The following is a 12,340-nucleotide window of genomic DNA, read 5'->3' on the forward strand; positions in this document are numbered from 1 at the left end:
AGCAGTCTCTCTATCACTGCCGCTTACAAAATCACCTCCTGCCGCTCACAATACATGGCTTGTTTGATGCATGCCAAGCTGCCCTGCCCTCAGATAAACCCAGAAAAATGCGTTTTTACATTTTTTCTCAAAAATGTTTACAAAACAAGGAGGGGGGCTTATACGCGGGCGGGGCCTTTACGCACTCATGCCTTGAACTTGCGTGCGTGTTGGTCATTGGTCAGCTGTGTTTACCGTTACCGTGCTTTGTTCAGTTCAACGAATTTCCCCACCCTTTCAGAACAGGAGAGAAAGGACAGCTCAAGGTCACGGCTTTGTTTACAGAGCCGTCAACTTTCCATTCGTACTGCGTCCTTTAGGGGTGGCCAAAGTTGTGTTGCCCGCCGTAGACGACTGGTGCGGACATTATGCGAATTTTTAATTTTTTCTTTTAAGGATATATAAATAAAGGGTGCGGACATTATGCGAGGGCGGACATTACGCGAGTGAATACGGTAACTCTGAGCTACGTAGAATTAAATGCACACATAATAAGATTTCACTAAAGACAACACTATTGGAACTTAATCTGTTAATTTTGGGCAAAAACACAGCAAACGCACAGTGCCTGTATAGAGAATGACTAATGGCGGACTCCAAAAATGTTTGGAGTAGAATGGCTTGTTTACGTCACCGTCCGGCAAGTCGATGAACGACCTGCACAGAATCCCTTGTCATAACGGGATGAACGGGCCGGTGGAAGGGGTGAACTGGCTGTCGTTTAATTTGCCACGTGCATCGTAAACATTAGTGCAGTGTCCTACCCTTCTTTTCTACAGGTACGGGAGAAAATATGAAGACACTCTTTTAAAACAGTTGTGTCATCCCCTCGACAACCATTGTTCACGTGTACATGCAGTTCAGCGCTTGGTAAGAAACATCAGCGGTAACAAGTTTGGTGTCCGTTGGCCAAATTAAAGGTATTAACACATAATGTCCATTGTACCAAATGTCCGTTAGTCGAGGACCTACTATACATAGAATATGCCCACACTGGTTAGCAAGTGCACGTCATTTACCTTCTTGTACGGTAAAGATGATCCGGACGACTGCCCACAGCTGCCATAGGAGCTCTGGTCCTTAACAGCGCAGCACGCCTCAAGCCGATTCCTGAGGTTCTGATACGCCTCCGTGAACTTGACTTCAGCAACGAGGGAGTTACCTTCTACGTCAAACTTCTGGAACCAAACAAAAATACACGTTTATTTATTTTAGGAACGGTCCGATTGAATCCTTGAACTCTCGAGTACAACTGAATCTCTAGTACAGTGGAAGGACTTTGCTCCATCATATCCGGGACCATGGCCATACCTGATCAGCGATTTTCTGGTTCATCAAATATCTGTAGTTTTAACGGGAACACCAACGAAAAATGAATATACTGGTATTCAAAACAAGTTGTAATGAGATGCTGTACAGATAAGAAAAAAAAAAACAGATTAACATAACTGTTTAAAAATATGTGAGCGAATCTTTCAGTACTTACCAGAGATATGTAACATCTAACCTTGGTAACGAGCAAATTCACATATTCTTATGTTTCAAATACACTTATAACACAAAAATCGGAGAGAAAATTTAACGTAGAATTCTTTAAAACAATAATGTCGACAGTTTCTCGATGCAAATCAAACTTTTTTTTTTTGCTCCCGCTGCTTCCGGAGCAGCTATGTTGACTACTGAATCATTCAACTTCCAGAACGAAAGGTTAAACTATATAATGAAACGGCTCTGATAAAAGCAAATAAGACTTGAAAAAATACTAAATACCAAGGAATTTGATTAAAACACTTCACATCTTGTTAAAATTCATTAGATTACACAGTTAATACATACTATGAATGTATTCGTGAAAGATTCATGCCATCTGCTACAGATGGCAGCACCGTGGTTGTGAGTGAGTGAGTGAGTGAGTGAGTGAGTGAGTGAGTGAGTGAGTGAGTGAGTGAGTGACCAGGCAAGCTTAGTGAGCTTGTGAGCTAGTGTGAGCGAGAGTGAGTATGCACATGCACACAAACGTGCGTGTGTAGTTTTTTTGCAAATTCTGAAATGCCAGCATATAAGTTGGGTGTGCATTTTTGTCTATAAAATTTGTAAAAAAATGTATGACTTATATTCGGGCCAATATGTAACTCTTCCTTTGCACAAACTTCAGAATGATTTGTGCTGACAACCTGAATGACATCCCTCGCTTTGACGTGGTCGCCTTGCGTCAAGCAGCGGATCGCGAGGCTTGACTGCGAGGACAGCATCAGCCTGATGATGTTCCCGTGCGAGTGCGGAAGCGGGGCAGGTTGGTAGTGCCTCTTCGACCACTTCATCTTGCGATGGCTGTTGGAACTGGGGCCCCCGCCTGCAACCCACGCTGCGGTGAATAACTCATACATGTTTTGCCAACTTCATTGGATGATTACTGGACAGTAAATTAAGCTGAAATGTACGCAGTTTTAGGCCAGTGAAACTTTTCAACAGTTGACGAAGGTGATCCAAGTTTGATTCTAAGGTGGAGTTCGACCCTCAATTTTTTTTTAATGTGGGTAATGTGGTGACTTTGCAGTGAGCCGGTATGTTTCCTCAGGGGCATGCCAATTTCCCAATTTGTTAGGGCACTCTAATTTACTATTTTCTCATGGCACTCTAGTTTCTCATCCTCCATGCACTTTGATTTCCCCCATTGATGCATTTATTCACTGTTCCGTCCAAAAATTTTGCCCCGCATCCGTTTGTTAAGGACCTTGAAGTAAACGAGAAAGTTAAACCCTGATCCCAATTGCTAGAGCCACAATTATTATGCGGATTTACTGGGTGACAAAGTACCTTGAAGAACATACACAGCTGCTTCACGTTGATAACAGCGCTCTTGACGACACTTGAGTCAGTTATAAACAAGGTGAACAAGTGGTCGCCCAATTACTTGTAATTTCGCCAAAGGGTGCAACCTTGTTAAAGACCAATGACACGGATATATTAGTTTTAGTAAATGTATTTTTGGGGAAATTTTCTGTAATTTACCAGAAAATTTTCCAACCAATTATATTTCCAGAGAAACGCACAAATAAATTTTATGAACTGTTTTATACAAACAGAACAAACCAAAACATCCAACTGTCTTTAAAACAAAATGGCTCACTGAAAACACATGATAGTTGGGTAAGACCCATGAAAACCTCTACCAACAGATAGCTGTACAAAAAATTGTTGTTGAAACGGTACGTACCAATATGCAGAAAACAAATTATTGTATAACTAGAGACCGTAAAAATTTGCGAATTCGTTTCGCGATAGGCTAAAATATAAATAGTTATACCTCAGTGCTGCCTCTGCTATTGGCTCACAACTCACCTGGAGGACATTGGGCCAATGAGAAACACCCAACCAAAGCTTTATACGAATCACAGGCTGCTACGTTGGAACGTCTCACAAGACAGCAGCCAATGGGTGGGTGACATTTGACAGAGCGTACGTAGAACTATGAAGTTCATCCTGGAGGTAATTAAACTCGCAAATTTTTCCAGTCCCTATGTATAACATATATCAACCTTACTTAAATTATGTAAATCTATGTCGGTAATAGAAAAAAAGAAAAATTGGGTTACAATTTTCCAGAAAATTTCCCCAACAAATAATTTTCATAGGAAAATTATCACATTCACATCTGTGCCAATGCTTGATGATGTATAAGCAAGTTGAGTGTTGCCTGGAGTGAAATGCACAGCCACGCACCTGCGGCGAGAGAGAGACCGCCAGAGCTGCTGGACCTCTCCAGGTCCTGGGTGGCCCCGCGCTTGGCCCGGCCGCCGCGCGCTCCCCCGCCGCCGGCCGCCGCCTCCTCGTCGCTCTCGCTGGAGCTCGTCTCGCCCTGGTACGCCCACACGCTCTCCCTCGCGAGGCTCGCCTTGCAGTCGGAGTACGTGCCGTAGCTGCTCGCGAACTGCGAGTCCGTCAGCAGTTCCAGGCGCCACGCGGCTTCACTCACGTACTGGATTAACCTGGGGGGAAAAAAAAAAAAAACACTGGCACTGATGTATCCCTAAAAAAACTTTACTCAAAAAACAAACCTATTTTTAATCCTTAAATAGACAATTTCGAGCATGCTTGCAAATACGAAATCATAGTTTGTGGAATTGTATTTTTTTATTTTATTTTACAACGCTGTTGCGAAATTAAATTACCCCCCCCCCCCCCCCCCCCCCCCGGCAGAACGTAAGCCAGGGTGACGCCTCTGCTCGAAACATCGTTCACACTTCGCAAATGAACGCGAGGCTCACAGTGACGCACCTGTTCAGTCTTTTCTGAAGTTCCTCGGGCCTGACGGACGACTGGACGTCTCGGGAATCCTCAGCCGGGTCCTCGTGCGATCGGGAGCCGTACAGCGACGCGCTGGTGTCCAGGAGGCAGGCCTTGAGGCAGTGGACCAGGTCGCGGACGACCAACCTGCCGCACACGAACCCCTGGCTGGTCGTCGCGCAGCTGCTGTCGCTGGTGCTCTTGGACGAGTTGCCCAATGTCGCGGACTTCCTCCTCCGGTCGAGCGGCTCCCGCGCCCGCCCGCCCCTGCCGCGGCCGGCGTCAGACGCTTCCGGCGGCCGCACGTCCGACGGCCGGGCGTCGGCGGCGAGCTGCTCACGCGAGCCCGAGTACCGCGACTCGGAGACGCTGGCCTTGATCAGAGGTATGTCGCTCAGCGAGGCGGACGGGCCCGCCACGTCCCTGAACACGTCCCCGAGCTCATTCGCCGTCCACGGGGGTCCCGACGGGACCGGGTCGTCCTTCCCCGCCGCCTCCACTTCCCCGCTGTCGCTCCCGCTCTCCGACGAGCTCTCGTTCCGGAGATCTTCGAATCTCAGGAACAACAGGGAGAAAATGTTCTCCAGTATTTCCACTCTGAAAAACGATAAGAAAAAAAAATAGGGGTACTACACAAGTTTGAGGAGGAGATATAAAAAAAATAGTAATAGTAATTTTAATGAAAATTCCACTTTGCTAAATGCACAGCACATATTTGAGCGGAAAGCCTGAAGATGATACGGAATGGCTGGCGTCAGTATTTTCCATTATGAACTCATTTGGATTCAAAAATGAATTCACTTTAAAGAATCACTAAAAAATTTAATATTATTATTAACATAGATTTATAAATCTCAGGAAAAAAAAGTATTAATAAAAAAGGTGGTCTCTTTATAAAGGAAAATATTCACTGTTTCAAATAGTTATTAAAATTACTGTACAAAATGAAAGTGACCAATATCTCTATGCTTTAAGTTTTCACATTATACAACCCACACACAGCCACCAGCACCCCTGCGGGCACAAAATTGGTCTACTTTAACAACATTTTTATTTTGTAAAATTTGTTAAAATCATACATACAATATCAGTTATCCTGTTGTACCAATGTCGGCTACATATTATTGTTTTCATGGCAAAATAACAAAGATCTACAACATATGCAACGCAACGGAGTCTAAACACAAAAAATTATTATTGTTAAATAAAGTTTTGTAAAACTTTCAAAAAAACATTTTTGTTACCCACATGAATATGTTAGACAACTTGGACATTAAATTAAATTTTTAGGCCTTTTTTTTTTTTAAGTCTTTCTTCAAGTGTCACATGGCTAAGTTGTAATATAGTGTTATAATAATTAGTTATACATAAGTACTAACTATTAGACAGTGAATGTCTACAGTTTAGCAATGTGGTTTCCCTAAATAACAATTAATAAAAGTCACTGTTGGAGTTCCTTCCAGTTTGTTTATATCCGCAATCACTACTCCAGCTTTGCAGAAGGTAAAACCTTTTCAGAGGTAATTTTCCACATGATTTTATTAAAAACTCAAATTTAATGTCTGACTTCGAACTGATGTGAGGCATAAAAAAATCAAAAATTAAGTTAACAAAAGGCTACTGGAAATGAAGGTTTAGTGACTTCTATCATTGTTTTGTTTGTATTGGGAAATTTTGTGACTTTTGTGACCTAGACACCCTGGAATACTCCAAGAGGGATCAACAGAGCACAAAAAATAAACTTTCAAAAGTCATCTGGGAGCCACGTAGAACTGCAAAAAAAAAGTATGGCTCAAACCAGACACAGCTGAATGCATCACCCAGGCAATACTACAAGCATGCGAAGTCAAGCGTGAATGTAATGTGATGGCTGTGGCAGTATTTGGAGTGCAGCAAACAAAAGAAAGTCAATTCCATACCTGAAATTAAGTGGAAAAAGTTTGCAGATCATCTGTTGCATGGTTTCTAAAGTTTTTACAACTTTCTCATCGTAATTTTGCTGCAAGCATTTAATGTTATCTTCTGTGTTCATTGTGCCACTTTGGTGAACTAAAATGAAACAACAAAAATCACCTTTCGAAAAAAAAAAACTTACATGAAGTGCATAATATGAAAATCAATCAAACAATTACAGCAATGTGCATGTAAAAATTTTTTTTAATTATTGGTATTTTTAAGTTTGCGATTTCTTAAACAAATTTATTACAATGAAATCGTATAACACTTATAAATAATATTACTTTCATACATTTAATGTAGTTGTTAAAGTAATTATGTCAGCAAATTTTTAATTTTTATTACATTCCTTTACTGCCAGTGTTTATAAGCAAAAATGTAGAACTACTACAAATACATTAGTTCAAAAAAAAGTAACTGTGATATTTGTTTGCTTATAGATAGTACTACTACAGGGTACTGCTACAGTAATTAAGACCTATTATTTACAGAATTAACATAAATTAACAGCTAGTGTGATGTTTTGAACCGAATGTTGATGCAAAATGGCCCCATTAACTGGTGGCAGCCAAATACGAGTTTAACACACAAAATAAAGCAGGTCAGAGCTGTTCTGAATTCCACTATAGAACTGGGCAAGCAGTAAGGCCAGGAGCCACAACTAAAATCCTTGGCATAAGAGCGACCCCAGGTTCGGTACGTCTCGAACTAGTTTCCCCCCGAAGACTGGAGATGGCAGCCATTCTGTTGTCTGTCCCAGCAAAACAGTTCCCCGTTACCAAACAGAGACAGTTGCCCCGAGCCCCGCGACAGATGCACGGATAAAGCAAAATGTTTGTAATTTAATTGTTAGAGGCAAGATTTTATTCAGGCCAATTTCCTTTTTTGAAACTGGAGATTTCAGTGTTGTTATTTTTAATTTTTATAAATAAAATATTTGTAAGAAGCTGAATCATATTATTGAACAAATATGACATTTAAATGTTCCATGATACTAATTTCTACTAAACAGTGTCATTTTGGCTGATACATGATGCACTTATTCAATAAAATGATTTGTAATAATCATTTCAACTTGTATTCAGAACAAATTATATTAGTATATAATAGTAAGTATTTCCTGAAAATTGCATTTATTTTATAATGTAAAAAAGAGTTACCTGCTAGTTACAGTTGGAAGATTTCAAAACTTAATTTTTCCTATCTTTTTTACATAAACTATGGTACAAATTTCACACTAAATAAATTACTTTCATTGAATTTAATACTAAAAAAAATTAGTATTTTTCATTACAGATCCCTTTTTATTTTATTGAAAATACTTGTTATTTTTATCATTTCAATTGCATTTCAGTGCTTTGTGGTGAATTAACTTGAATTTCTGTGTTATTTCCATTTAATTGCAATTCCCCACATAATCTTGTCTCTATCAATTGTAGACTCCTATTCATTATATAACGTAGACATATTTAACTCAAACTTTAATAATGCTAAAATTATCCTTTTAGTTCTCATTATTTATTTTCAAATTCTTTTAACTTATAAATAAATTAGACAAAACTATTGTTGACATTTAAGTTGCTGGTTGGCTTCAAAAATTTGTACTAAAGAGATTATTTTTAAAAAAATATTTTGGGGAAGGGTCTTCCAACCCCCTCTTTACCCTGGTGACTATTCCATATTATTTAGTCCCCTCGGTAAGTCTCCTCTTATTTAGTTCCCTCGGTAAGTCTCCTCTTATTTAGTTCCCTCGGTAAGTCTATTCATATTTAGTCCCTCCGGTAAGTCTCTTCTTATTTAGTCCCCTCGGTAAGTCTCCTCTTATTTAGTTCCCTCGGTAAGTCTCCTCTTTTTAGTTCCCTCGGTAAGTCTCCTCTTATTTAGTTCCCTCGGTAAGTCTCTTCTTATTTAGTCCCCTCGGTAAGTCTCTTCTTATTTAGTCCCCTCGGTAAGTCTCCTCTTATTTAGTTCCCTCGGTAAGTCTCCTCTTATTTAGTTCCCTCCGTAATTCTCTTCTTATTTAGTCCCCTCGGTAAGTCTCCTCTTATTTAGTTCCCTCGGTAAGACTCTTCTTATTTAGTTCCCTCTGTAAACCTCCTCTTATTTAGTCCCCTCGGTAAGTCTCCTCTTATTTAGTCCCCTCGGTAAGTCTCTTCTTATTTAGTCCCATCTGTAAGTCTCCTCTTATTTAGTTCCCTTGGTAAGTCTCCTCTCCAGAATAATTGTGCCCCACAAAACTAAGGGCCCAGGGCCCCACAAAGTGTAAGGAGCACCACTGCTCGGAGATAGAGATGACACAGCAAGAAGACACTGTACTCGCAGTCCAGAGGGTCCGGGTTCCAACCAGCTCCCCATGCATTCCCGAGATTAACTCCAGGGCCAAATAAAGGTTGATTCCTTACAATAAGCCATACCTGACCTCCTTCCCCAACATCCCGTTAATATTATTATTATTTAGCGAAATCATAAAAAAAAAATATTTTTACCTTTTAAAAACACTAAACATGTATGCTACCACAATTTAAAAAAAAAATTAAAAATAAGCAATGTAGACCTTTATTACTATAGGTAAAAATACTTAATAAGCAGAATACTTAGAAATAAATTACATTTTTTTTCAAATACTATACAGAAATATTACTAAGTATAAAAAAATATTGCTGTAAGCTAGCACTATAAGCATACTATACTTGTAATAATTATTTCTATAGCTTTGTTATAATGGTAGATAGTGTCAATCCAAGATGATGTCTCTAGTATTTAAAAATTATTTTTAAATATCCCGCCATCATCCAGTACTATAAAAAAAGGGCTGACTTTAGAATTTTAAACATAACTAGTACTATAACTTGATGAACCTTTGGGTGTACCGCCACCAACTGAAATAATTTATTCCTTATTTAACACTTCTTCCCTCGACAGACGCTATGGTCTAGTGGTTAGCGTCGCTGACTTCCAATTTGAGTCCCCGGGTTCAGGACGTGCTCGCCGCGATAAAAGACTTTTATTCTTAAAAATAACACCACACTAACACTCCCTAGCTCCGAAAATATGAGCCAAGATGGCCATCGCCATGTGACATCAGCAGCAGATGACAAGAGCCACCCACCCATGCCCCCCCCCCCCCCCCCCCCCCCATCCTCTTCCAGACACACCCACCCTACTGTTGCTCTGTGGAGCAACATGTTGCTTTGTTTATGTTTGGTTGCCAGACCCGCCCGGCAACCCTCTACTCCACTACCAACTCAAAGCAAACTGAACACAACTGGTGTACATGCTTTTCAACACGCATGCACTGACAAGGATGTACGAACATGCATACCTAAATGACATGCATCCAAGGAAATCACAAATACATTTGTTTTCAGTTTTCGCATTTCAATTTATACATATACGTACATATATATATACATTTTTATTCATTTGTTAATGAGGTCTTGGTGGCCATTTGGTCAGCATGTTGCTGTTAGCCCGTGTGTTCCCTTACAGTAAATTTAAAAAATAAAATTATTTAAAATGATATTGCTAAGTCATTTATATCATCTGGATTTCCATGCACGTATTGAAATCCTGAAATTTTCTTTATAATGAAAGTATTACAGTCATCATATGAGAATAAGTACGGTGTAAGGTCTTAACCCAACATACGTTTGTTCAGTAAATTTTTTAATACAACACCGAACAAGCCACTCATTTCCAGATTTTTACAGGTGGATGACAGCTGTTTATCTTGGCCGCTTGGTGGCAATTTTAGTTTGCTCAGAGGTTATAGTTACCGTTGGTTTTCATTTCAGCACCCTGTTTTTTTAACATTTACACTAGGCATTTGCACACATTTGAGTTTTAAAAAAATATTGTTTGAACCTTTGAAACCATGTACGTGCATGCAAACAAGCAAGACAAAAAACTTCTAGCCAGCAATGTAAAGAAACTACAACTTCCACTAAGTGGAGTACAACATGCATCGCGGAAATACACATACCTTGAGGATAGTAACGAAATAAAATTGCTGACAACACAGGATTCAACAGTTTCAACATGTCATCACACGTGGAAAACCAATCACAATTCCTTGACAATTTTTTCCCTGAAAAATATATTTTTAATAGAAACGCCACGACCAAACACACAAAAAGAATTCCTGACATACTACAATGCACAAGAAGCAAACAAAATGTGTGCATGCACAATACATATGCATTATTCAAGGCATGCTCACAGGCAACATAACGTAAGTGCTTGGCCTAATCAATTTCACATGAACGAATAATGGACAGTGTTAACATTTTTTTATGAAAACATGAGGTTCATTTAACCTTAAGCCAATATATGGGAGAACATATGTCCAGTAGTAATATTTTTTCGATCGACGGTGTCAACATTTCTCAAAGGGAATTTTATTTTCTAGGTCCAAATATCCAGCAACATAATACGATAGTAAATTACATCATTCAACAAGTTAATTTTTAACTATCACCGCTAGGTTGATTTTTGTACTCTCACCTGTGTTGTTGCAATAGAGCTGTTCATTATAAGTTTCAAACTCTCTAATGTATTTGGCCAAATACATGTCACTAGCAAGGTTAAGGTGCATACTACAAGCAATAATGTTCCCGGATTTGTTTCAGTCTAAAAATGAGCGGTAATACGAACAAACTTTAATAAATCAAAACCAGTTTTTAAATATCATTTTGTAAAAAAATTTTTGTGGGATTAAATAAACATACTTTTTTGTGACAACTATCTTGGACAGTAATTTTACTAGTTCGTTCAGTAAATTTACAAGTTTGTTCAGTCAATAGGAAATTCAAACATATTCAAGATAATATCATGTATACACAAAACACTTTGTAATTTGTTTTTCTCCTTAACTAACCAAAAACCAACTGATGTAGAAAAAATCTTATGTCATTATGTCTCGCAAGTGTATTGAACAATGTTATGATCCTCTATCTATAATATATTGCATGCACAACTGTACAATAACCAATTAACACACTCAGAAGACCGCCACAGAGAATTAAGAGAAGGCATTATACATTATAGAGTTCTAGAAATGTAACAAGCTCTCCAGCTATTTTCTCTATAGCACAGAAAACTTTAAAGAAATTGAAATACAACTTTTCATGCAGTAATAAAATTTCAAAGACTGCTACTGACAAAAGCAAATTACAGTTTTGTCATTGCTTTCCTCTTTCTATAAGAAATAGTTACCATTTTTTTGCACAGGCAGTTTAAGAAATACAAAAAAAAAGTAGTAAAATAATACACAGTAAACAGATATTTCAATAAAATTGCACATAGGGATATAGCACAACACATTTTAATAAGGGATGGGCCGGTCGAATCCTCGAATCCTCGAATCCCACCGAATCTCTAGTATTCGAAAGATTTGAAATTCGAGGGAAAAGATACGGGATTCGAGGAAAAATGTTGATGTAAATTTAGTACTTTAAAAACTTAAATGCTTACAATTTACTTGGCCTGTTTACATTTTCCTTGGAACACATCCTATTGAGGTACAGTAGAACCTCGTTAATACGTGATGGTCAGGACCGAGATAATCACGGATTACCGAATTTCACGGACTAGCGATTAAAAGCCCGGAAGGTCTCGTCAAGTTTCTCAGACACCAGCGTGCTGCTGGGTTAAGGCCGTTCACGGTAAGGGCCGGCCGTCTTCGAATTAGTGTCTCGGCTTAAAAAAATACAGCACTGCCTAGCCATTAGTTCACGGTCATTTACAACAGCCGAAGAGAGAAAGATAAGATCGTGCTGACCTTGCACCCTCCCCCCTCCACCCTCATCACACTTCGTCCAGCCGAATGCCAGCCAGACACGTCACTCGCCAGGCGCCTGCCGTGCGTTGGCGGGTGGAAACAAACAAAGGGAGACGGGAAGCAGAAGTCAGGACATCCCCCTCAAGTTTAAAGAGTGACAAATGTGACAGCTGAAAGGGGGGCGACACAAAGGGTCGGTACAAACAGCGTTGCAGAGTTTGGCGGCCCACGCGATGGCTTGTAGTGTTTGCCGGCGGACGACCCGCGTGACGTTAATTT

The 12,340-nt window shown here is 39.6% G+C and overlaps 1 protein-coding gene across 3 annotated transcripts in view; it reads right to left on the bottom strand.

Annotated features, from left to right (window-relative positions):
- The window catches only part of LOC134538306 (zinc finger FYVE domain-containing protein 26), a 138,562-nt gene that overhangs the window by 108,343 nt on the left and 17,879 nt on the right, over positions 1 to 12,340 (bottom strand). For all 3 annotated transcript variants that reach the window (XM_063379502.1, XM_063379503.1, XM_063379501.1), the window contains exons 8-13: positions 10,265 to 10,369; positions 6,246 to 6,375; positions 4,318 to 4,923; positions 3,763 to 4,028; positions 2,214 to 2,392; positions 1,059 to 1,217 (exon numbers count right to left, since the gene is read on the bottom strand). In XM_063379502.1, coding sequence (XP_063235572.1) covers positions 1,059 to 1,217; positions 2,214 to 2,392; positions 3,763 to 4,028; positions 4,318 to 4,923; positions 6,246 to 6,375; positions 10,265 to 10,369 — 1,445 coding nt within the window. The remainder of the gene's footprint in view (positions 1 to 1,058; positions 1,218 to 2,213; positions 2,393 to 3,762; positions 4,029 to 4,317; positions 4,924 to 6,245; positions 6,376 to 10,264; positions 10,370 to 12,340) is intronic.

This window comes from Bacillus rossius, chromosome 13 (genome assembly GCF_032445375.1).
Source record: "Bacillus rossius redtenbacheri isolate Brsri chromosome 13, Brsri_v3, whole genome shotgun sequence".
Taxonomy (NCBI): Eukaryota; Metazoa; Arthropoda; class Insecta; order Phasmatodea; family Bacillidae; genus Bacillus; species Bacillus rossius.